General features: G+C 49.3%; 1 protein-coding gene across 1 annotated transcript; it reads left to right on the top strand.

Moving 5' to 3' along the window:
- Positions 1-20,607: 20,607 nt before the first annotated feature.
- Hoxa13 (homeobox A13) lies at positions 20,608-24,442 on the top strand. The gene is made up of 2 exons (XM_059257854.1): positions 20,608-21,555; positions 22,308-24,442. Exons 1-2 carry the CDS (start codon positions 20,640-20,642, stop codon positions 22,550-22,552), a joined length of 1,161 nt encoding a protein of 386 aa, XP_059113837.1. The 5' UTR covers positions 20,608-20,639; the 3' UTR covers positions 22,553-24,442.

Below are 24,442 nucleotides of genomic sequence, written 5' to 3'. Positions count from 1 at the left end.
GGTCTACTGCATGAGCTTTGCGGAGCTGAGCTTTGCGGAGCTGAGCTTTGCGGAGCTGAGCTTTGCGGAGCTGAGCTTTGCGGAGCTGAGCTTTGCGGAGCTGAGCTTTGCGGAGCTGAGCTTTGCGGAGCTGAGCTTTGCGGAGCTGAGCTTTGCGGAGCTGAGCTTTGCGGAACTTCGGTGTCTGGCCCTTCCAGCTGGCCATCATCAGTTGTCAAGGAACTGCACAGCCACTGCACCCTAGAACCCCCACCCCAAGCAATGATGCCTTCCCACCTGCCCCCCAAAAGAAACAGAAGATCTTCATCACCATTGGATGTCTTCCTAAGGTGAGCCTGAAAACAAGTAAAACCACACACAGAAGCTTCCCACGGGTCTCCCCTTCACCATGCCCCGTCTTAGGCCTCCCTCTGTAGTCCAAGGCCCAGCAGGTGAGAAAAGGGCTCTGCCACCCAATGGGGAAGACTTTGCTTTAATCACTGACCTCTGACTCAGTCTCCCCATCTGTAAAATGGATATAACACCAGTACACAACTCAGAGAAGTCAGTGGGGGAGATGGTGCCCTATGAGAAGATTCCTACAAAATAAAAATGAGCTGGAGAGATAGCTCACCTGTTATGAGGCTTGTTGCTCTTCCATAGGACCCAAGTGTGGTTCACAGAACCCGGGTCCAGGGCTCATGACTGCAACTCCAGCTCAGAGGGATCTCATGGCCTCTTCTGGCCTCTGTGGGCACCTGCATGCTTATGGTACATACTGACACCCACATATAAATAAAAATAGTAAAAATCTTAAAGAAGAAAAAGAAACAAAGTAAATTGCCGCATCTGGCACACAATAGGAGCTCAATGAAACTTCTGTTACCTTCCATTTATATCCAGATGGTACTGGTCTCCAGCATCAACCTTCCATACCCACCAGGAGCAAGCTCTTCCAGTCTGCCAAACTTAGAGATACCACCTAGGTCCACCAGCAGCACCCCAGCCTCCTCTGCCCACCTTTACCACACCCCACACCCCACACCCCACACCCCACACCTCTTACGGAACTGTGCCCCCCACCTCCTTCCCAGGTTTCTCATGTCATTCTTCACGGGATCATTTACCCAGTGAGGTCACCCCTCTTTTCTCTCTCACAGAAGTCCACACGTGAACAGACAAATCGTGAAGAGACTCCATGCTCAGCGCTACCTCCTGTGAGCACCTCCTGCTCAGAGGCCGTGGGCTACCTCCGTGTGGCCTGCCTCCAGCTTCTATGTCTCTCTCACAGTCCTAAACCCTGCCCCCAGCCTTGCAGCTGGTCCTGCTATAAAGCAGGCTCCCCCCATCCAACTCAGAGGCCATATTCACCCCAGCAGTGGTGACAGGTTGATGACTCCTAACACAGGCCCCTTTCCTCTTCTGGGGGTTCCTGCCTGTATGGAGTCTGGTGGAGGGGCCACCAGCAGGGCCGGAAACCTGTGAAGAACGTCTCTGGCTGCCACTGAGTTCTGTTCCCAGAATGGATGTTTTTCTACAATTACAGCCTTCCCTCCTTCATTACGTCTCTTAAGTTCCTAGGGTAGTAAATACCTGGCATATGAGCTACGTTTCCCATAACTTGAAATTATCAGGAAATCTTGTATTAGTAGACGCACTGCTGAGGAGGAGTCCGGCCCTGAAGCCTGTTCAGAGTGACATTTCTAGGACAGTGGTCCCACACTTAGCACAGAGATGCCCATCTCCTCAACAGCTGTCCTCCCTTTGAAACATAATTATTATTATTTTATGTTCTAAATTATGAATATGCAAGTGAGGGATGTCCACATGAGTGCAGTGACAGAGGAAGCCAGACGAGTCTGTGAGTTCCCGGAAGTTGGACTGACAGGAAGTCGTGAGCCACCAGAAGTAGGTGGTGGACACAGAACTCTGGTCCTCTATAAGACCAGCATGTGCTCTCGACCACTAGGCCATCACCTCTAGCTGTTATCACAGCCACTGTCCCTACCCAGTAAAGGAGAGGAGGAATTCGTCCCTGAAATACGGGTCCTGGGACATGGTGTTTTAGGTCACATGCTTAGTACGTACAAGAGCTATGGCTTAATCCTCGGCACAGGAAGGGGTGATAGCCTTGGCTCCAGTGTGAAAAACAATTCTAACGTCATCTCCTAGTTGCAGAACGAGCTTGGGCAAGTTACTTACCTGACTGAACTTTGGTTTTCTTTCCCCATCTAAGAGATGGAGATGATTATAAATCAGAGTTGTTAGGCAGATTAAATTAGCTAATATTCATAATTCGATCAGCTCTAGTATTCGGTGACTTTTGTCAAATGCCAAAGGACAGCATTTCAATATCCTGATTCCAGCATCTTAATATCCTGATTCCAAAATATGTCTTGCTGGTGAAAAATACCTAAAAATTATATATATATGTGTGTGTGTATGTGTGTGTGTGTGTGTGTGTGTGTGTGTGTGTGTAAAAAATACAACCTAACCTTCATGTTTCTTTGTGTTGCTACTAATATTCAAACCTAATAGAATTGCCTTTGTTAATTAATCAACCATTCTCAATCCTTACCTTATGCTTTTTCTGAGGATATAAAAGGCGAACTCAAAAAGAAAGACCAAGAAGAGAAAGAAAAAAAATCTGGTTGAGATGGATATAGTAGACTGGCGTGATAGCACACAACTTTAATCCCAGCACTCAGGAGGTAGAGGCAGGTGCATCTCTGCGAGTTAGAAACCAGCCTGATCTACATAGTGCATTTCAGGACAGCCAGGGATACACAGTGAGACCTTGTCTCAAAAACGAAACAAAACAAGCAAACAGAAAACAGAGACAGCTATAGTAAAACTCTTATTTTCAAAGATTTTTAAAAATTATTTTTAATTACATGAATAGGTGTCCGTGTGTGAATATGTGCATATGACTGCAGGTACCCTCAGAGGTCAGAGATATCAAATCCCTTGAACTGGAACTACAGGTGTTTGTGAGCCGCCTCACATGGGTGTTGGGAACTGAACTCCAGTCCTCTGGGAAGGCAGCAAGTGCTCTTAAACACTGGGCCATCTCTCCAGGCCCATAAAATTATTATTTTACAAATTATTTTCCATCATTATAGAAGACTTAAGGGGTTTTGTTGTTGTTGTTGTTGTTGTTTGTTGGTTGGTTGGTTGGTTGGTTGGTTTTTCGAGACAGGGTTTCTCTCTGTAGCTTTGGAGCCTGTCCTGGAACTTACTCTGTAGACCAGGCTGGCCTCAAACTCACAGCGATCCAACTACCTCTGCCTCCTGAGTGCTTGGGATTAAAGGCGTGCACCACCACCTCCCAGCTAAGAGTTAAATATTTAAGAAGTTATAACAATGTCAGGTGGTGGTGGCGCATTCCTTTAATCCCAGCACTCGGGAGGCAAAGGCAGGCTGATCTCCGTGAGTTCAAGGCCAGCCTGGTCTACAGAGAGAATTCCAGGACAGCCAAGGATACACAGTGAAACCCTGTCTTGAAAAACCAACAACAACAAAAAAGAAGTTATGACAAACTCACTCTTTGCTGATTATGACAGACTGCACAGAGCCCATGTGAGGAGTGCTTACTCAGAGTCAAGAGGGATGGTTCTCAGAGCTGGAGGGAATGGATGTTTGCAGAGCTGTAGAGTCTGCATGTACCAACAGCATCACACCGAAAGATGTGCTGTAGGCGCTCCACTCACAGACACAGTGGCCTAACCATGTGACATCATCATCAAGCAGAAAAGGTAAGACCTGTATGCCTCTCTCTCATCTAGTGCTCACCCTGAACAAACTCACAAACACCTTTATCCTGGATTCACAATAAGTCTAAAGGTTTAGATTACATGCCCAGGAAGCTATGTGCTTATCCAAAGCCTTAAGGAAGGTATTGCAATAGATGTTCAAGATGCCCATAGGAAGGTTTTCCTGTACCTGACTACAGAGACCTGAGCCTCTAAGACTCTACAAAGATCACTTTAAGCAAAACACTCGACTTTCCCACCAACCGTGTCTGCCTCACGGAGGCCTGGACTGACGCTTCTCAACTGGAAGCAACTTTTGCCCCGGAGTGGACACTTGACAGTGTCTGAAGACACCCTTTGTCCTCACATCTGACAAAGTTGCAACTACATGTCCTGAAGGCAAAGGCCAGCAGCCCCCACAGCAAAGGAGGCCACCTGGACCAAACTGTCAAGTGTCCAGGCTGAAAGCTTCCTGACCTAGACCAAATCCCACCACCTCAGAGAAAGCATGCCCTCAGGACTCCTCCAGCCAAGGAAGAAGGCCCACTGGAGCCCCAGGAAGCAGCCTAAGAGGATCTTTTCTCTGGCCCCAACCAAGAATGGGAGGTACCAGAAGACAGGGTCCTCCTGCTTTGCCTTCAGAACACAAAACCCTGGCATCTGAGGAGACGAAATAAAACCCATGATTCCCAGCCCCTCGGGCTGCATAACCCTGCCCTCAGATCCTATTTCTCTCCTACACCCCCCCCCCCAACTCTTGAAGCACAGTTGGAAATTCAAATCTTTACTGTCTGGCCCTCAAAAGCTCAGCCTGGCTTGCTTCCTCTCCTGGGGACAAAGCCTTCTGGACGCACCCTGCCTCTCTTTAAGATGACCCCAACCTTGCTTCTCACACCAATTGTAAGTGGACTTCCCCTTCTCCCTGGACCTCTCCTTCTCTTCCTAATTAAGCCACATCCAGGGTGTCAGGAGAGAGAGAGGAAAGGATTCTGAAGACTTCCGAGCTGCAGGTTCTGGGAGCCTATAGCTCTGTGGGTTTTGTGAGGTGCCAACCCCACCGTGATCATTAAAGCCCACAGGGGTGGGGGGAAGGAGGGAGTGGCTTTCTGGTCGCTGCTAACCTGGGAACCAGCTACATCTTGTTTATCAGACTCGTTTTAATTCGGCTTGGTCAGGTTCCAAGTGCAGAGGTGGAGGAGATTAAAGGCAACTGAAGAATCCAATTAGCTGCCCAGTCTTCTCTAAGCCAAAAACTCAGGTCGCAAACGAGATCAAAGTGAAATGATTTCTCGACAGCTCTGTTCATTAAGGGGAGGGTAGGAGCTCACACTGCTAAGCTGGGCTCATTATGGGGACTGGCATTTTAAATACAGTATCTCCCCCAAATTACATGTTTCAGAGGTCAGAGGGAGAAACCCAGATTATCTTACATGAAGTCCCTTGCTAATAGAAACCAGAAAGCCAAAAGAAAGAGGGTAAGGCTGCTAGGAAAAATTTTGAACAAAAGCTCCAATATTCCTGGGCAGGAAACCCAAATGTAGAGGCTGAAATTGGCAAGGGGCTGGCTCAGCTTGGTAATGCCTCCACTGGGGATCTGAAGAAATGAGAAATCAAGGTCTTCCAGGTGGCCTGAACACCAGTTTGCTAGAGTCCTGCAGAATTCTGTCCACCTCTTGCTGGTTGGGACAGCTGCAAGGGAAATGTCCCACAGCCTAGTCAAGTCCAGCTTTCCCCAGTCCCAGGACCCAAGCAGGAGCAGGAGGCTTGGGAATACATTTCCCTGCTCCCCCAGGCTAAGGAACACTGTCAGGAGGGACCACAGAAGCCCTGCTCACGTTCACTTCCGGGAGAGAGAGCATCACATATTGGATTGCTGTTAGAACACTTCCAAAAATGTGATTCTGCACAAGAGAAAAAAGGGAGAGACAGGAAAAATCCACTCAAAACAGAAAAAGACTTGTGCCTTCCCTCCTTCCTCTAGGGCAGTGGTTCTCAGCCTTCCTAGTGCCTCGACCCTTTAATACAGCTCCTCATGCTGTGGTGACCCCAAGCATAAAATTATTTCTGTTGCTACTTCATAACTGTAATTTTGCTATGAATTGTAATGTAAATATCGGTGCTTTCCGAGGGTCTTAGGTGACTCCTGTGAAAGGGTCGCGACCCACAGGTTGAGAACTGCTTAAGGGTACTTTTTTTTTCAGTTGAGCCAGGAAAAGTGTACTAAATTCTGCTTAGCCTCACAAGCAAGCAGTTCTACAAGTGTCTCTAGAAAATTGCGTACGTGGGAACCTTCAGGTTACAGGCTTGCAGAACGCTGAATATGGCTCTCATTTAACTTTTCAGCCTTTAGGACAAAGCTACTTCTGGGGTCTGAAATATGCACCCCAGCTCGACCTTTCCTTAAATGTCCCAGCAGATTCACTTGGGGGCTCTGACTCTTGTGGATGAAAGGAAGGAGGGAGGGAGGGAGAGAGAGAAACAGAGAGAGAGAGAGAGACAGAGAGACAGAGAGACAGAGACTCAGAAACAGAGCGGCAGACTGAGAGGAAGACTGGGGGAGGGTGATAAGGAAGGAAGAAGAACCGAGAGAGGGTCTGCTCCTCCCAAAGTCTGGTCCCCAATGTCTAGTCACTGCATAACTAATACAATCCCATCACAACCAGATTTGAAGAAGCCTCGGAAACCTCATTATGCAAAGTTACTCAGAGCGCAGAATTTAAGGATGCAGCCACCCAGGACCTCCTACTAACTCTCAGAAACTAGAGCTCGAACCGTCCAGAGGCAGGTCGGAAGTGAACATCTCAAGGGCCTCTCCCAAAATCTAAAGGCCCAGACTCTAAGTCCCCAAGCACTGTCGCCCAAAGGGTCTCCCTTTGGATCAGGAACAAGTTACTAAATTTTACTAAATTTTGTCTTAGTTCTTTGTGCGCGCACTTCCCGTCCCTGGAATTTCATCATCCGCTCAGGTCCTTTCGCACCCTCCCTTTCTCCGTACCCTGAGGCATCAACAGCGGTCAGGAAAGGGCCTAGATCCCACACAGCTTTTTCTGCTCGCCTCACAACGCACAGAGAGCGATCGGTCTTTTTGTTTTGTTTTGTTTTGAGGCAGCAGCCTAAAAACGAGTTTAAAAAGCGGATCTTTTCTAAGGAAAAGCGAAGGCTTGCGGGGTGGTGGAAGGCCGAGTCAAAGGGAGCGCAGATCCAGGGGTTTGGGTGGCAAGCCTGCCCGCCTCCAGCAAAGAAACCCTCGGTAGCACCCCTCCCGCCGACCAGGACCCCGTTATACTGAGCGATGGTGGACGGGAGTGGCACATATAACCAGAAACACTGTCGCCCAGAAACTTGGCTGAGCCCCGCCGGGCACTCTTGTAGCCGCTGCCTTGTTTTTGTGCTAAAAGCGTGGACTAAAGTGAAAATCGGGGGCTTGGAGGGAGAGAGCTACCAACGACTTTCAAATGCACACCCCTGCTGCTCTAGAACTGGGGGCAAGAGGCAAGGTCCCTCCAGCTGGCCACTTTCACACTGCAGGCGGGCGGCAGTCTGAACCGGGCCGAAGTGAGGACCGCTGGGTGCCGGGCAGGTGCTATCACAGGACCTTACAAGGTTCCCTCCGGAGCCCTGGCGTCTGCCCTGGCCACTGAGAAAGTGGGAGGTTGACCTGCCCGGGGTGAGGACGTGCTGGCCCGGGAATGGAGGCGGGGTTCCCCCCCCATCCCAGCTGTCCTCCTGGCCCCAAAGCACTTGGACCTGAAATAGCAAGTTCATCCCAGGTCAGCCTTGCTAGTGCTGACCCTGCACCCCACCCCAGCAAAGTTCAATCCGCGCCTTTGAGACCTGTTCACGCGAGCAAGGCCTCCTTCAAGACGTCTCATCTCAGTCTGGAGTGACCTTGGAGTCGGGTGAGCCCGGTCTTGAGAAAGGGAAGACTAAATGGTTACAACTCCAAACTGCGGGAGGAGTCTGACCTTGCTCAAGCGGGCCGCCCAGCCGCCCCGAGGGTTCCACCGCCCGGTGCCGGTGAGCCGCTTGTGGCGAGGCCTTCGAGGACCAAGGCACCAGGGACTGGCATAGCCTGCCTCTTCAGGGAGCCCTCTCTGGAGCTCCCCGGAACATGACCTGAAAGCCTTCAGAGAGACACTTCGAACAATCCGGGAGAGGGAAGAAAATCAAACCAAACCAAAACAAAAGCAGCCTCCCGGGGTAAACGCGGCGGCTATTCTTTCTTAAAGTTTTCCGGACTTCTCATAAAGGTGGCCCGGCCGTTTACAGTAAGGGCAGACTAATGTTTGCGACTGTACGACATAACTACCTCCAGACTTGCCTCTCCCGTGCCCCCAGCTAAGGTTCTCAACCAGCGAAAGGAGCTAATGCATTAAACATCTTGAACGCATAATTACAGGCTGCAGACAGGCTGAACGATAAAATATCTCCGCTCGATGTTTTTGGAAGCCTTTTGCGACTGTGCCTGGCATAAATAACAACCTCTTTCTATGTCCTTGACCATCCAACTGCAGCTGGTGGTATTTCAGAACACCCTTCACCCCGTTTTGGTAGTGCTTTTGAAAAACTGGTGGTGGGTTACGGGGGGTAGGAAGCTGCCGGAGTGAGGCTGGCCGGTTAAGGTCTCCCAGGCCCTCTGAACCGTGGACAGAGACCAGCGACTATACAAAGGAAATGCATTCCGAGCCAGGCGGGCACAGCTTCCTCATTACAGGAGCAGGCTAGTAGAGCCCTCTAGGCCTCAAGGCTCTGAGCACCAAGCCCTCCCCATCAACCCTCTACCCGAAGACTAAGAAAACTGAAAGATTGTTGAGTTCTTGCCTCGAAACCACCCTGCAAACCCAGTGTGTAGATTGAGTGCCCTGCTACCTGGGGAGTCTATACGAGAGGAAGAGCTGACTGAGGCTGAGCACCAAGCCTGAAGGAAGAAGCTTAGATAGTTTTCATCCACAGAGGCCCCGGTCTCTCTAGCTTCCCTTGAGTCTTAGCTGCGTGGTCTGTAAAATGGAGATGATTATAATAACCTCGGGACCTACTTCACAGGTCGTTATGAGGAAGCACTAAAATTGTTTTTATTGCTGTATAACTTACATATAGCCAAGTATACAAATCTCAAATACCCAGCTGAGTGACTTTATATATATATATGTATACACTTGTGAACTACTACAAAGATCAAGGTATAGAGTGGTGTTACTAGCTCCCAGAAGTTTCTGTGAAGAAGGAATTCTAAAACTAACTTTAGTGTGTGATGATATTGTCTCCAACTCAAAGATTCAGAACCTAGTTTAGTATACGGAGTTTCTTGACCTTGGGAGAAAGAAACGGTAAATAATTGGTTGGGTGTGTGACTCAGTAGTGAAGAAGTTGTGTAGCATGTGCAAGGCCTTGTATTTAATATCCAAATGCTGAAAAATATAAATAAGATATGTAGTGTTACTGTTATTATTAATAATAATAATATTAATATTTGGTCATGGTGTCATTATATGCCCTGAGAGTCCTACAACTCCCTATATAAATCAGGTTGGCATTGGACTCGCTGAGATCCACTTCCCTCTGCCCTTTGAGTGCTGGGATCAAAAGCATGCATGACCACCACACTGATACTTACTATTACTATAGGTATGAGCTCTGGGAACCTCGGCTCTAGAGGAACATTAGGGATCTTGCCTACAAGTACTCAGGATGGGAAAACGGTTGAAGATGAGGCTTGCATTTAATTTTGGGACAACGTAGTTCTTCACGGGCATGGATAGACTGTTCCTTTCCAGACCAGGAACTGACCCCTGGGGAAGTCTGAGTAGATGCTTGTAAAGCTGAGGTCCAAGCCTTGAGATACTGCACTTGAGTGCCCTTCTTGAATCCAAATATAGCTTGATAAAATTTCCCAAAGGGATTCTTGGCCCATTTTATGAAGAGGTGTCATCCCGACAGCTAACATAGTCAGTTGATCACAAATTACAACACACACACACACACACACACACACACACACACACACATACACGCAGAGAAAGAGATCTCCACTCCAATGCTTTGACCCCAATTTTCCCCAGAAGTCACTGTTAGTGATGAGTTTTTAAAAGTACAGAAAGAGACTTCACTGTACACACTGTCCTGGTGTCATAAGACAGTTCCCACTGACAGGTGTATTGGCTCAGAAAGCTATATTCAGACCCAGTGACTCAGACAGGAAAAAAAAACAAAAAACAAAAAAAAAACCAAAAACCCGCAAAAGTAACCTTGTGTGGCCCACAGAGGGACAACTGCAGCCTGAGTTCTAGGTCTTGATCTATGTGAATGAGCGTGGCAACCTCCAGTACAAGCAGCTAAGTTGATTTAACTGTCATTACCAGAGGACCCCCGCCCCCTTTCCAGTTGCCTGGAAGCAGAACCATGCTGGGAGAAATAATCAAGGCATTGACCATGACTTTGGAACTTCAGCCATTCTCTGAGGTGAGGGGAAATTGGCAGTGGTTCTTGGAGTTTTTAACTATTCTGTCTTAGTAGCCATTAAAAAAAAAAAAATCACTCCGGTCATTAGCCCACCCTGGGTGTCCACCTCGGATTCCATTTCCTTCATCTCCTCTGGAGCTCTATGGGGTGGCCCCACTTCTCTCCCTCCCAAGCCTAGGCAGAGGCAGGAGGTGAGGCTAGAAGCCCAGGGCTGTGCCCCCAGACCTTGGACCCTGCCGTATCCGCTAGGAGAAGTCACAGGAAACGCATTTACCACCTGGACGACCTTGACTGCAGCCGATTAAAGTTTAATCCGAGGTGTGTGCTCAGCCTTGCCATGTTATTTAAACACATCAAAGGTCATAAAAAGATTCCAAAGGCTTGAGCAGGGCGACTCGGACCCGCAGGGAGCCAGTATTTTATTCTAGTTGGCTTCCAGGGCTAGGATTTGGAGAGTAGGGGAGCAAAGGGGCCGTTAGAAACAAAGGACAATTTTTGCTTTCCCAGAGAAACTCCAGATTCCAAAATGAGGCAGGGGAAACCAAGTCTCAGACGCAGGGACAGACAACGCTCTGAAATTCCGATTAACTTGGAAGACATCTAGTGGGGAGAGATCGCAACTGCAGTGATGTCCTCGGAGCATCCCCTGCCTCTGCCAACCAACCCGTACTGCAGGATTGCTGGACTACTGGGGTGAGGTGCCAGGCCACCAAGAGTAGCCAGTCTCTCCAGTGCAGTCTTTACGCCGCCACATGCTTACTCAACTATCAAAGATCCCAGAGCGGGGTGCAGAGGGGTCATTTCCACTCTGAGAGCAAAGACCCAGCTCTCTCCAGGTTGTGGTACTAGTATCCAGCTGATGACGTGTTGTCCGAGATTCCTGTTCTGATCCAACCCTTCCAGAAGCGCCTGATCCTAGATTGGAAGGAGCCCCAGATACCTATATGTGGCTACAGAGTAGAGTCACTTAAGGCCAGAGGCAAGAAAGACAAGCCTTCCAGCTTTGGAGCAATCCACTAGGCAGTTAGCAGATGGCAGGGGGTCAGCTACCCAGGGTGCTCAGGGAGCATTATCAATTCATCTCCATCGTGGAATCCTCAGACCAAACCTTAATCTGTGTGGAAATGGAGGGCATTCAGGCTACAACAACAACCCTGTGGAAATAAACCCCACATATGAACCACTTTCTGTCATCTTCCTCTCCCAGCTCTAGCAGCAACTGGAACTTTAAGGCCAAATCAACATTCTGTGCTTCAGAGATGCCTGAGGTAGTTTCTCTGGGAGCTGGCTTCATCTGCTTCAAGAGAATGAGGATATCCTTATCTTGGGCAGCCTCCTGGGGGTCGGGGGTCTCCATTTGTTGTGGTACCCCTTCATTCTAGAGTCATCAGGGCAAGGGTAGCATCAGGATGTCACTTGTCTTTGTGATTAAAAGGCGGCGGTGATGGGGGAGGGGACTAGAAGGACAGCATGGTGGTTAAGAGCACTTGTTCTTGCAGAGGACCCGTGTTCGGTTCCCAGCATCCGCATGGTGACTCACAACCATCCATAACCCCAGATCCAAGGGATCCAATAGCCACATACATAGAGCACATACATGCATGCAAGCAAAACATTCATACACATAAAATAAATAAATCTTTGAAAAACTAAAGAGAAAGCCAAGAGACACTGCTCTACATCCTCTTCTAATGTATAAATCCCAGGACTTTGTGAAGTCAAAATTGGATCCAATGCAGGACCCTTCTGGAGGTGAAGGCTGCAGAGGCCATGATGGCTCCTGGGAGCTGCCTCTGTAGAAAGGCCTACACATCCAGTCTTGTTCATTGGCGAGACCAGGACTACCCATGGCTTCCCACCAAGTAACTTTCTCTACATCTACACATAATCCTATCTGGGCTTGGAATCCCCTCGATTCTCAAAGGAGGGTCTTTATTTACTTCCAGCTTCTTAAAAAAGTAATTAAAAATTGGAAATGGTAGATGAGACCATTCATGGCAAAAAAATGTTTTTACTGCTTTTCATAAACAGTAGCCAGTTCTCCTCACATCCTCCAAAGACTACAAAGTCTACGGCTCCCACCAGAGTCCATAGTACCACCTATTGGCTAGATCCCCTAACATAGGAAACTCCCTTAGGTTCTATTGACTCAGCTACAGATTACTGAAACAGCCCTGGGTGGGGGCTGGCAGAACAGCAGCTGAATTAACCAGAGAACGAAAAGCCTAAGACCTGAGTTGCAAAGGAACCCGGGATCCGAGGGCCAGGAGTAGCCCAGGTCCCACGCTGAGCTGAGATGGGCTGGTGTGCTGTTGGGAGCCTTTCAGCTCCCTCTCTCATCCCAGCCTTGTTGTGCACCACCTGAAAAGTCCCCTCACCTCGGCCGGCCCACCGGGCTAGATTAACACTGGACTTCTAGCTAGATTCTACACAGGTCCCACCACCGCCACCACCACACATACACCACGCTCTCCTTTTCTTAGCACAAGCTGTAGGGACTTCTATTCCTGGGGTGACAAACGAGTCTGCTTGCTCTCAGTGACATCAAATTACTTTGCACCAGCCAAGGGTCCCATGACCCTACATAACCTCACATTAGATCCTAAAAATGTAAAGAAATATGGCCTTTTTAAAAGTGGCTGAGAGCAAGTAATTGCTAGCAGGCTTGAGAGGCTGTCCCCACCTCAGCTACCGACCAAAGCAGATCCCAGCTGGAATTCACACGCTTGGCCTCTCCATAGACAGAAGCTCAATTTTGAATTTAACTCCGGACCCTAATCAGGTCCTCAGAGTTCAAATTATTTTTGTGTAATTAGAGAAATCACAAGGAGACTTGAAGCCTGCAAAAGTGGGGCCTGAGTGGGTGGTGGGGGATGGGGGTGCAGAGACAATGCAGCCAGCTAGCTTCTGGAGAGACGGGGCTTCCACGTTAATTTTAAAACACAGCCCTTTCTTGGGTTGCCATGGCGTAAATGTTTCCTCAGGAATTATGGCTCCATTGTTTTCTTATTTTCCTTCTTCCTCTCTCTCTCTCTCTCTCTCTCTCTCTCTCTCTCTCTCTCTCTCTCTCTCTGTCTTTTTAGTGTCTCCTTCCCTTTTCCCTCTTCCTCCAAATATTTTATATTCTTGATTCTGTAGTCTTTGCCCTGACCTTGACCCAAGCTTTTACTCTCTTGGTGAACTCCATCTTAATTTCAGGAGACCTAGGACACCCACACTCAGCCACTGTGCCCTAGGCTACTCAAGAGCAGATTTGTGAGAACCCCAGGGCTGCAGTCAGGGAGGGAATGCCCGTGGAACATTTCTAGGGCTTTCTGCCACATACTACTAGAACTGGTAGAAATTGACATAAAGTATAAGCACATAAATTCTCCTGTTTAATTTATACATCCCTTATGAGTTTAGTCAAATAGCACTTTGCTGTGAACAGTTACATATACTTACTGTAAAAATCATCCCAGATATTTAGCAGCAAAGAAAAGGTAATTAAAAAATCATAAACAACCTAATACTTTGGCCTTGAAAAGAAGTTGGACTGGATGGGGATGAATCTTATTAAGCAGCTTCAGGTTGTAGGATTTGTCAAACTTAAGAATTTCTATAATTTGGTTTTGCCATTTTGGTTTCTAAGGTTGTCAAGACTTTTAGTTAAACCAACTTCAGAGTTTTCTGGAATCATGTTCATTTTCAAGTAGATCATGGAATTAATGAAACAGCAACACCTTTATTCACTTTTTTTAAAAATCTCTTGTTATAGAAGGGATATTTTTTTAAAGTACACAGAACTGTGTTTTTTCTGAAAACCATAATAACTTTGAAATCAATCCAGTACAACTCTCTCCTCATAGTTTAATCATTAGAAATTTCTTTGGAGTTTCTACAGGGAAGGGAATGTTTTGAAATAGGAAATAGTCATTTGCTCAAAACGAAAATGTATCAGATTAGGACATAAGCAGTACTGGGGTATAGTTCTCACACACACCCTAATCTTAAAGGAATGACTGAAATCTTCAGTGAAGGGATGACTCACAGAAAAGGTTGATATAAGTCCCCTTAGGCATGTGTAATTTTTATAAAGAAGACACATACAATTTCAGATAAGATCCCAAATCTTTTTGGTCCAGGTTCCTTCTCAGTGAAACCTTGGGTTGTTTTTTGTTTTGTTTTGTTTTGTTTCTAGTCCAAAACTGAAACAACTCATGTTCAACCCTTTTTCTCAATCTTGAAATATTCTCAAAACCTTCTTGTGAGAGTAAAGCAGTTCAATGCCTGGAATTTAATTTAATTTTAAATATTCAAAAAAAGAGTGCAAGGTAAATAATCATAAGGTTAAAGATAAGCTGGGCATAGAGGGGCTTATTACACTTTTGTATCTATTCGGGGTAATTATATTCTAAAATATAATTTTAATTGTGTTAGGCAAAGAAAATGTTTTCCCTGCAAGGGAAGCGGGGAAAGTGGTCAGCTGTGCAGCCCCTGGAATTGCCCATGTACTCTTCAGTTTCCAGAAACAGAAAGACCTTGCGCATTTTCTTTCCTTCCGACATGCTTTCTTTCCTCTCCAGGCCAGCTCTTTTTTTATCCCAGCCCATAAGCCGACTATCCAAACCCAAGGTTGGGGGCTGATTAGCGAAGCTTCCGTACCCAGCTACCCTCACCCGAGTGTAAATACCTATAAAAACTAATATCAAAAGTTTTTTATTGAGCTTCTCCATTTCTCGGAGCATTGGGCCACGCAGGCTCCAGTCCCGCAGACAAAGGGATTGCAGCCGGAGGCGGAGGCTCCCTCACAAGCTTGAGACTGCTCAGTGGGGTCCGGAGCTACATAAAGATTCTAGGGGAGGACATCTGAACCAGATAAAGGCTGATGGCCGCCTGACCTTCAGTGAGGACAGGTGTATTTACAGTATTTACAGAGACAGGAGGGAGGGCCGGTGGTCTGAGAAATTGGAATGGGACCGGAGGAGACACTTCGGCCACCAGGCTGATTTGACAAGGTGATTTTCCCCCCTTAGGACTTGGTATAATGACTGTATTTCGCCAACAACATATCAGACATGCATTCACTGTGCGTGTGTATGAAGGCACACATCGTTATGATTACAGTATATACCGTGCCTGTAAAATCTGATTACACCTCAGTGTGTACTTGAAGGAAGGGGTCTTGAGTTTCCCCTTTCTCCTTGGTGGTGAGTTTCCACCCCTCTGTGGCTTTGCCTATTAAGAATCCACCACAAGATCAGGAGTGTGGGACCAGTCCTTACAGGGAAGGACTCCTGTGGGCCCAGATCTCCTGGCTCCACGCTAATTTCTCGTAGAGAAACACCGAGCCCAAAAGGACCAGGCTTACGTGCAAAACCCCTACTTCCTCCGAACTCTTGAACGTCTTCGGTGTATTTGTTGACATAAAGAATCCACAACCCGGCGCTGGCTTCCTGTTTTGTAGCGAGCAATGAGCATCAACCTAGGATTGGAGTGGGGGCTGGTGGCGTCGGGTACAGAGTGCTGGTCCTTTTCACGTGGCAGCTTCAGGCGCTGGGTTGCCAGGAGGTACCGAATTCTGCCAGTACTCGGTCCCAGTGGCAGCGAGCTCACTCCCAAAGTGGCTTGGGCCCCCGCAGTCCCACAAGCTGGTCCCTGTCCTGGCTGCCTGCCACTCCCTGTGGAAAGGAGCGTCCTCCTTTAGACTGAGCCTCTATTTACTGGAACTCGGTCCCTCTGCTTCCAACTCACATGAGTCCTTAGATAAAGGCTGAGTTTCCAGATCTGGTGGAGGGCGGGGAAGGCTCCTGCCACCATCTAACCTCAGGGTGCAGAAGATTGCTCCTCACCGCTGCCTGAGACCCGCTGCTGGTTCTTCTAAAATGGGGGTGTGGAGGAGCTGCCCTCTCCCTTCTTTGGAACTGTAAGAAACAGGCCAGTGATGGAACTGGGGTCCTCTCTGAGTTTCTGCTATCTTTCCTTGGGTAAGGCTCCTTCCCGTGGCTGGCTCCCGGCTGGTTTCGCTGTACCTGGTTCAATCTGGCAGGCAGTGAATAGGCCACTTATCCATATTTTGCTCTCTTCAAAGTCCATCCTGAGGTGATCTTAGGTGATCTTAGGGGCAAGGTCTGTGGTTTTCTTCCTTGACTTCCCACTTCCTCTTTTCTAAGCCTTTGGTCACCGTAGCACAGAGTTATTTCCCATGTTCCAAAATTATCCCCACAGCACCAAACCTTTCTTTGACTTCATTATTGCTTCACTCTAGAACAAAACCTCAAATGAGTGACTCAAAGCTATGACATTCCCCCTGTGCTCTAGCCAGCCCAGAGTCCCGGACACCCTTTCTCCTCCACAACCCCAAGACACTGCTTTCACTCTGGTGCGTACAGGGTTGAGGACCCTCCAAAAACTCAACCTCCCACTTGCTCTGCTCTTTTGGGCACTGCCTTCTTTGGGAAGTTCTCCTTTCTCTCTCCTAGGCTCCTCAGCTCCCTCCCACTTCCGCATCTTTCTTGCTTTGCCATTATCTCTTTGCCCCCAGCCTGCCTGGGGTGGAAGGCAGAGGGTTAAGACGTCCTGCAAATGCAGCTCATAAAGCGGCTTGGATACATTAGAAACACATGAATATCCCGAAATACAAAGTGTCTTTAAAACCAAACAAGGGATGTTTATCCTAATACCAGATCAATGCAAAGAAGTAGTTCCAGAGAACAGTGCTGACAGCCTCCTTAGGGTAAAGTGAGAGCAGGTAAATTTCATTTGCTAATGAAAATCAAACTCGATTAGACCTTGGTTTCCCTTTGTCCTTTTCTTCTCCAACCCTAGGAACCCAGGGTCCTGTAGTCCTGGTTGGTAAGGAGTCCTCTATCAAGAAAAAAAAAAAATTGCAACCAAGGTCTCAAGCCAGATGCAGGAGGGCTGTCAAAGTCCATGGCCCCTGGCTTGCCCTAGTAAAAACCAAGAGCAGGAGACAAGCTATGGAAACTCCTGGAACAAAGGCCAGGCTGCCCTCAAAGGGCTTCCCTGAGAAATCTGGGAGCATCAGACAAAGCCTGGACAGTAACAGAGACTTCTCCAGCTCCCAGCCTTGGCTTGGCTCTAATGGCCACTGCGGCCTGAAGGTCATCGTGGGTGCCCTGACTTCTCTTTTCTAAGCCATGGAGAACCCGGGGATAAAATGGCTAAGGTGCTGGTGCTTCAGCAAATCTTAGAAGAATCCTAAGCCTGGGAGACAAAAAGAGCTCAGAAAGTCAGGCCCTGCTAGCTGGATGGACAAACAAGATTTGCCTGTGCCTTTGGGAAATGAGGAAGAACACTGGAAGAGATCGCTGCTTTCCCGAGAGCCAGCCCTCATCCTCTGCCCTTTCTCTTCCCGCACCAAGCTGGTTTGGAACTGCCTGGAGCATAGTATTCGAAATCATTAATGAATCTCTTCTCTCCCTCTTTGAAAGACTGAGGGATTATTCTTGTTTTGAAGTGAGTAGAAATTCTAGAAAGTCTTACCCCAAATTATTCCCAGAGTGCATTGTAATTCGAGAAACAATTTCCAGTGATGCCTACAGCTCGACAACGCAGTCATTTAAAAAATAGCGAAGACACAACACAGAAGGAGAAAAAAAGAGTCAGATGTGCCAAGACGCCATTGACACGCGCCTGGGAGAAAATCGCATCAGTGTATGAGACAGGAGGAAAGCCTTTCTCTAAATAATCCCGTCTTGAGTTTTTTGTTTGTTTGTTTGCTTGTTTTTTAATTGATAAGAAAACATAAACCTCAAACCAAAGCCTTCCACGGAGGGGATGCCACGTGTAAGAAGAAAGCCCAGTGGATTCAAGATGTGACCCAAAGCCTTCCCCTGCTCCATTCTCCCCAGACAAACCTGTTTCTGGCTCCTCTGCGGAAAAGATGAGATCCTTTCTCACCATTTTTGGAGTGGAGCGACCCAGGCGACTTTGGCAGTCTGTAGAGCTGAGGCCCTTCCTCTGAGTGCCGGGCTCCCGGCTCCAGAGAAATGAGGGGGAGGGAAGAATGTGGAGCTGGTCTTGGCTGCTGTGTGGACCAGCAGTCCAGCCATTGCCAGAGGCGAACTGGCATAGGAATCTGCTGGTGGAGGCTTCCCGAGCTGTGTTTTCGTTTTTCCGAATCTAGTTGGAAAACTTCGGAGGCTCAAAAACCCAGCTAAGAGCAGGGCAGCGGCAGAGAAGAATCAGTCCAGTCCGTAAAACACCGCCCCCAAAATTCTACAAAGAGCAAAAAATGGTGTTGAGTAGCCAAACAGGGCTAGAAACTAGAAAAGCAAAGGATCGGGGAATGGAGAGTGAGGGGAGGTGGGCGGTCGGCCTCCCTGCTGCCCCCAGTCCCCAGGCTTTCATTGAGGTTTCTCACGCTGACTAGACAGCAACTTTCAACTTGACCTTGGCCTCCAGCCGTGTCTGACCTGTATGTAAACTGCCCTCAAGCCCTCAAGTCTCCGAGAACTGGAGCCTGGAACCCTACTTTGTCTCTTTGTCACTGTGGAGTTTTACAATGCCACTTAGAGGGAGGAAGGAATCAGAGGGATGGATGAATAGGGCTCCAAAGGAACACAAAAATCAAGTCTTCACAGAGGTTTGTTCCTTAGTCTGCAAATGGCCAGTCAGTGAAAAGGTAAACTGGGGGCAAACCAATATTTACCCAGGACTGCTAAAAAGTCAGGAGAGAAAGGACGCGCTGGGTGTGGGGGAGAATTGGGTGTGGGGATCAGGGAAGGTTTTATTGGGCGACACTTAACATTAGTCAGAACAAACCCAGAATCTGGGCAGATAAAAAGCCTGAGCCTAGCCTTATGGGTCCCAATCTTGCCAGAAGCCCAGGGGGCTTAGAGAGCAGCAGATGGATTGGGTGATTTGTGTGGTGCCTTAACTTAGGGATAAGTCTACATACACACTGGGACCCGAAGACAGGTCCAAGCCTGGCTGCCTACCAAAGTGCCTGAGACCAAAGGGTGCAGAACTGTTCCCAGCTTATATATTCCAGAATGCGCCCACTTTCGCTTTGATCGTTTGCTACCCTCTGGACATCTGGCCAGTTCACAGATGCCCGGTCAGAAGTGGATACAGTCCTAAAGAGGCAGGGTCCCCAGAATCCCTCACCAAGACACTGTGACTCTTCCAGTACAAACACCCCACCAGGCTCCCAGGTACAGGGGGACTCATCAGTCTGGCTCTTCGGTAGGTAGCACTGCAGGCTGAGCTCCTACTGGGAGGAAAGGCATGAAATGACCCCAAAGGTCCCCTTTCTCTTTTCCCAAAATGGAATGCAACAGTGGATTCCCAGATGTCTGGAGAATCGCGTCCAACTCAGGATCTATGGAATGGCTTGTAGGAAGCCCCAGAACTGGAGCTGGAGTCACAGCCAGCTGCCTAGCTGGGGCCTGTTCCTCTTAAACCCCTTCAGGAAAAGGCAGCCGGACTCATGAGACAAGAGGAGGAGTGAATGGTGCTGAAATTCTCTGCAGACCAGAGAGAATAGTTGCTGCATCGAAATGAATAGTGAGCTGTATATACAAGTGGGAGAATGTAGCAGTGTGCATCTGTGTGTGTGTGTGTGTGTGTGTGTGTGTGTGTGTGTCCGTGCGCGCGCACGCTCGCGGAGCAGGGAGATACACAATTGGTTGTTCTGATATTCTGAGTCTGTGGGCCTAATTGAAAGTGTCCTCCAGGGCCTGAGAACAGGGAAGAGAGCTCCTAAAACGACGCCCAAGTTTCCCAGCTTCGTAATGTCCTAGGACCCTTGCGCCAGACTTCTCCCAGGAACTGACAGGAAACAAACTCCCTGCCCTTGTTCCCCAGGGGTAGGGGGGAGTCAAATCTCGACGTGTCCTAGGCGAAAGCTCCGACATCCCTGGTAGGGTCTAGCTGCGGAAAGACGGATCCATACCTGGAAAGAAAACAGCCCCGGAGGCCCCCCAAACACCCCGGGCCACGCTGGGCGAGTCCAACCCAATCTCTCTCCTCCCTGGCTTCTAGAGAATTTACCTGACTTGTCCCCACGACCTCAGGTCTCACCCCAACCGCGGGAGCCCACGGCCCCTCCCAGCCTGCGAGCGATGCCCCGGTGCCCAGTGAGACCGGGGAAGGGATCGGGGACGGCGAGGCGCGCGCCCTGTGTTCCCCACCCCACCCACCCGAGGCCCCCCGCCTCCTCCGTGGGTGACTGCTGCGCGGCCGCGCGGCGGGCGCTGGCGCAGAGGACCGCGCGGGCGGGCGGCGGCGGGGACGGCGGGCCCAGCGCCGAGCCGAGCTGGAGCCGCCCGCTTTGCATACGCCGGGGGCGGGCCGGGGGCGGGCCAATGGGCGGCCGCCTGGCGCGACCCCGCAGGGCGCGACCCGCCCCCCTCGCTCGGGCCCCGGCCCCGCGCGGCGCGCTCTTCACTTCTTGGGGGCTTTTTAAAACAGCGCCACTGGGGTCTTCTCCATGCGGCTCGGGCTATGACAGCCTCCGTGCTCCTCCACCCCCGCTGGATCGAGCCCACCGTCATGTTCCTCTACGACAACGGCGGCGGCCTGGTGGCCGACGAGCTCAACAAGAACATGGAAGGGGCGGCGGCGGCGGCGGCAGCGGCGGCGGCGGCGGCGGCGGCGGGAGCTGGGGGCGGGGGCTTCCCCCACCCGGCTGCCGCGGCCGCGGGGGGCAACTTCTCGGTAGCCGCAGCGGCCGCCGCCGCCGCCGCCGCCGCGGCCAACCAGTGCCGCAACCTGATGGCGCATCCCGCACCCCTGGCGCCAGGCGCCGCGGCCGCCTACAGCAGCGCGCCGGGGGAGGCGCCCCCGTCCGCCGCCGCCGCCGCCGCTGCCGCCGCCGCCGCCGCCGCCGCTGCAGCCGCCGCGTCGTCGTCGGGAGGGCCCGGGCCAGCGGGGCCCGCGGGTGCCGAGGCCGCTAAGCAGTGCAGTCCCTGCTCGGCGGCGGCGCAAAGCTCGTCGGGGCCCGCGGCGCTGCCCTACGGCTACTTCGGCAGCGGCTACTATCCGTGCGCCCGCATGGGCCCGCACCCCAACGCCATCAAGTCGTGCGCGCAGCCCGCCTCGGCCGCCGCCGCCTTCGCCGACAAGTACATGGACACCGCGGGCCCCGCGGCCGAGGAGTTCAGCTCCCGCGCCAAGGAGTTTGCCTTCTACCACCAGGGCTACGCAGCCGGGCCTTACCACCACCACCAGCCGGTGCCGGGCTACCTGGATATGCCGGTGGTCCCGGGGCTCGGGGGTCCTGGCGAGTCGCGCCACGAGCCCCTGGGGCTTCCCATGGAAAGCTACCAGCCCTGGGCGCTGCCCAACGGCTGGAACGGCCAAATGTACTGCCCCAAAGAGCAGACGCAGCCTCCCCACCTCTGGAAGTCCACTCTACCCGGTAAATGGCGCCCCCTTTCCAGCCCGGGTCTTCGGGCTCTTCTCCAGCTTCTCCTCGGCTCGCGCCCCGGGGTCACTCGTGTGTCCCCCTGCGCTTTCCCTGGCCTGGCCTGCCCTAGCAATTCTGAACCCCGGGGAGACTGAGCCCGGCTGGCTGGCGCTGTCCGCCCTGCCCTAAATTGAGCCCTAAATTGAGCTGCCCCCCGGCCCTCCTTCGGTGAGGGGTGACTGGGAGGGAGCTTGTGGGTTTCAACTCGGCAGCCTGTGTGCCCCACCCTCCCAAGCCCTTGACACTGACTCCAAGATGAGAAATCGACTTGATCTTGAGCTCACCAAATTGTCCCTGATAGTTCTCTGAAAAAAAAAAAAAAAAAAAAAAAAAAAAAGGCTTCGTTGAAAAAGCTTAGAATGTTGCGACTTGGGGCAAGCTGAGAGCCAGGCTCTACAGAAATGTTGTATACCCTGTTGAATGCTAAGGTGTGGACTGCTAGGTCAGGCTGTGGAGGAGCGCGGTACGTGCAGGATAACCCGACTGGGGTGGTCGTTGGGACCCTGGGCGATTCCACGTCAATACACTACTAACCATGCCCCCTACTAACTCTCCAGGCTTTGGCAGAAGGCCGGATTGTAACAGAGCGCGTGGCAAAGAGCAACCAGGCTTGCAAGGAGGGCCGGGAGCTCAGACTGAGCTGTCGCCTGTGTCCTGGCTCTGGCCGGCTCCCAGTGTAACTTGCCTTCTCCCTTATCTTGCAGACGTCGTCTCCCATCCTTCAGACGCCAGCTCCTACAGGAGGGGGAGGAAGAAGCGGGTGCCTTACACTAAGGTGCAGTTGAAAGAACTCGAGCGGGAGTACGCTACGAACAAATTCATTACCAAGGACAAACGGCGGAGGATATCAGCCACAACGAACCTCTCTGAGAGGCAGGTCACAATCTGGTTCCAGAACAGGAGGGTCAAAGAGAAAAAAGTCATCAATAAGCTGAAGACCACTAGTTAATGGATTAAAAGCGGAGCAGAGGGCAGCTTGAAGAAACACCTAAGGACTCTTTCTTTGCCCAGATAATAATAATGCTTAATAAAAACAACAGAAGAATTGGAAAGAGAGACACTGACGTTTTGCTCTCCTAAGGGGAATCTCTTTCTCTTCAATGGAACCTACAGTTTAAAACAAAAACCGTGGGAAATGGTAAAGACTGCCAGTTCTCCCGACAACCCTTCCAGACCGTTAAGTGACAAATTCTAGAGTCAACTCCTCAGCCCCTAAAACACACAATTTCAGATAAATTATGAATTTACTCAAATCTTGTAAGTATTTATGTGACCATTATATTTTAGGATACTGTGTTAGATGGTAATAATCTGAAAACTGGTTACAGAAACAAAAGGCTGTTTCTACATCCGCTTGTCCAGCATCATCCCCTTTGCAAGTTAAGTGCCTGCTCAGGTAAACTTTATGGAAATTCCTCCCATCGTATGTTCTGGAAAAAAAATGTTTCATGTATAGGTTTAGAGGGAAAGGCACTGAAATTTTAATCTTGAACTGTTGCTAAGAAGGGGGAAAGGGGAGAATGCTCATCCAAGGATCGAGTGTCTTAGTAGTAAATACGGCCAGCTAAACCCTTGAGGCTACAAGGGAACCCTAGGTGGGTAAGGAACTTCTAGAAATACCTTTCAATTACTTAGAACAAGCAAGTTGGTGGCATTTGAACTAACCCAGTATCAGAGATTTTTTTCATAGGATCTATTGTAATTTTGAAAGTGTTTAAAACTCACCAAGTGATCCGAAAGATTCACTTTACGCCCCATGTCCTGGAAGGTTGAATCCTAATATGGATTTCTCTTGAAATATACTCCTTTTTAAAACTTATTTAAATTGGCATTTTTCAATACTTGTTAAACATTTTGCTAGAGACATCATTTCCCTTTTTTAACTTTTAAAAAAGAAAACTCAAAATGGAAACCCGTTCTCCCAAAATATTTAGATGTCTACATTCTATATTTTAATCTACTAAAGGATTAGTATTTTTCCTTGTTTATTGTGTTATGAGACCGCATTAGAAAAGTTAGGGATTCATCTTCACAGCACATTTTTAATCAAGCAGTAATTTCAATTCACACATTCGTTTTGTTCATATGCACTATAAATGCTATCTTGTAAATAAAGACATTCAGCACACTGTGAAAATGTATTTGTGCACCTGCTTTTAAAATACTTCTACTAAAAATGAAAAATTAGATCTGTAGATAGTGGTATTAATTCTGTTAATAAAATAATCACTGCCATTAAAATCTGAAGGAAACACTCGAGTTACTTTTCTATGCTGCACTTACACTGCACAAAAAGAAAATGAACCGGTTTGTCTTATACAAGCCAAGGATCATTCTTTTCTATTATTATTCAGCTTTTTTTTTCTAAAATTTTTGAGAAGAGGAAAATCTCGCATAACTAAAATCCTACAAATGAAAAGGCTCCAAGGAGATGCAAGTGTCAGGTATTCTGAAAGGGGGAGAAGAGAAAGGAGGAGGGAGAGAGAGTGTAAGTTCCCAGGCTCCCTGTGGAAAATGAAAACCAGTTGCTGAGTATCAGTAATGCCTAGACTGTCGTATTTTAAAATCTGCTCTTGGGTCTGCATGTGACTGAAAGGACAGGTTTGGGCATTTGTTGAAATGACAGGAGTAGAAAAGGCCTTAAACCTTGACCTTGACGAAAAAAGACAATTTGTGACCTTGACTTTTGACAGCTCATGAATTGGCCTCAGCCAGATCAGTAGATCAAGGGCGCCACCTAGTGTCGACAAGCCTCCTTGTAATTCTTCTACTTCAAGGGAATCAAGCTCTCTTACCTCCTGGACCTGTTTTAGAGATTTGGTACTCTTTTTTTTTTTTT

The sequence above is a fragment of the Peromyscus eremicus genome, chromosome 3 (assembly GCF_949786415.1).
Source record: "Peromyscus eremicus chromosome 3, PerEre_H2_v1, whole genome shotgun sequence".
NCBI classification, from domain to species: domain Eukaryota; kingdom Metazoa; phylum Chordata; class Mammalia; order Rodentia; family Cricetidae; genus Peromyscus; species Peromyscus eremicus.
The sequence above is the reverse complement of the archived record's forward strand: the minus strand, read 5'-3'. Positions and strand labels throughout refer to the sequence as shown.

Coding starts and splice junctions, on each gene's coding strand:
- Hoxa13 (XM_059257854.1), top strand. CDS start 20,640: ATGACAGCCTCCGTGCTCCTCCACCCCCGCTGGATCGAGCCCACCGTC. Junction 21,556..22,307: donor CTGGAAGTCCACTCTACCCG/GTAAATGGCGCC, acceptor CTTATCTTGCAG/ACGTCGTCTCCCATCCTTCA.